Here is a 753-nt window from a genome sequence, read left to right as displayed (position 1 = left end):
GGTGGCATCGCCTGGAGCTGTCTCGGCACTGGCGCCAAGGCACTCTCTCCGTGGACGGTGAGACTCCTGTTCTGGGCCAGAGCCCCAGTGGCACTGACGGTCTCAACCTGGACACTGATCTTTTCGTGGGTGGCGTCCCTGAGGATCAGGCTTCCACGTGAGCATGGAGGAGGGTGGGGTGGCCCCAACCAGAGACCCCCCCCCAACCTTGGCTCTGATACCCAGCAGGTACCCCAGATGCCTTGAGGGTGGCATCCAGTAGGTCCAGGCTCCCTGTGGGATAACACAGGGGTGGAAGGATGGGCATGGACAATTGCTGTGACCCTGGGCTCAGCCCCAACCCTTGACAGTGACCCTGATTCTGTCCTGATCCTGAGGACCCAGCTGCAGTGTGACCACCAAGGAGGGGCTGGGCTGGCCTTGACCTTTAGTCCCATCACTTGACTCTCAGCCCAGCCCCCTCCTGATTCTGCCCTGTTTGTGGGACTGCCCGTCTTGTGAGCAGGCTATGGGGTGGGGATGGGGAGCAGCCCAGACTTGCGGTCCCGACTGCATGAGGAACGCAAGTGTCACAGTTGGCCGTGAAAGAGGATGCCTCTGGTCTCTGACCCCTGCCCCTCATCTTGGTGGCAGGGTGCTAGAGCGGACCTCTGTCAGCATCGGTCTTAGGGGTTGTATCCGCTTGCTGGATGTCAACAATCAGCGGCTGGAGCTGAGCAGCTGGCCAGAGTCTGCGACTCGAAGGTCCGGGGG

The 753-nt window shown here is 61.5% G+C and overlaps 1 protein-coding gene across 1 annotated transcript in view; it reads left to right on the top strand.

Annotated features, from left to right (window-relative positions):
- Positions 1–753, top strand: part of AGRN (agrin) — a 42,441-nt gene that overhangs the window by 36,274 nt on the left and 5,414 nt on the right. The window contains exons 25-26 of the mRNA XM_010850236.1: positions 6–157; positions 634–744. Of these exons, the coding sequence (XP_010848538.1) occupies positions 6–157; positions 634–744 (263 nt within the window). The remainder of the gene's footprint in view (positions 1–5; positions 158–633; positions 745–753) is intronic.

Source organism: Bison bison, unplaced genomic scaffold (genome assembly GCF_000754665.1).
Source record: "Bison bison bison isolate TAMUID 2011002044 unplaced genomic scaffold, Bison_UMD1.0 scf7180017864289, whole genome shotgun sequence".
Lineage (NCBI taxonomy): Eukaryota > Metazoa > Chordata > Mammalia > Artiodactyla > Bovidae > Bison > Bison bison.
The sequence above is the reverse complement of the archived record's forward strand: the minus strand, read 5'-3'. Positions and strand labels throughout refer to the sequence as shown.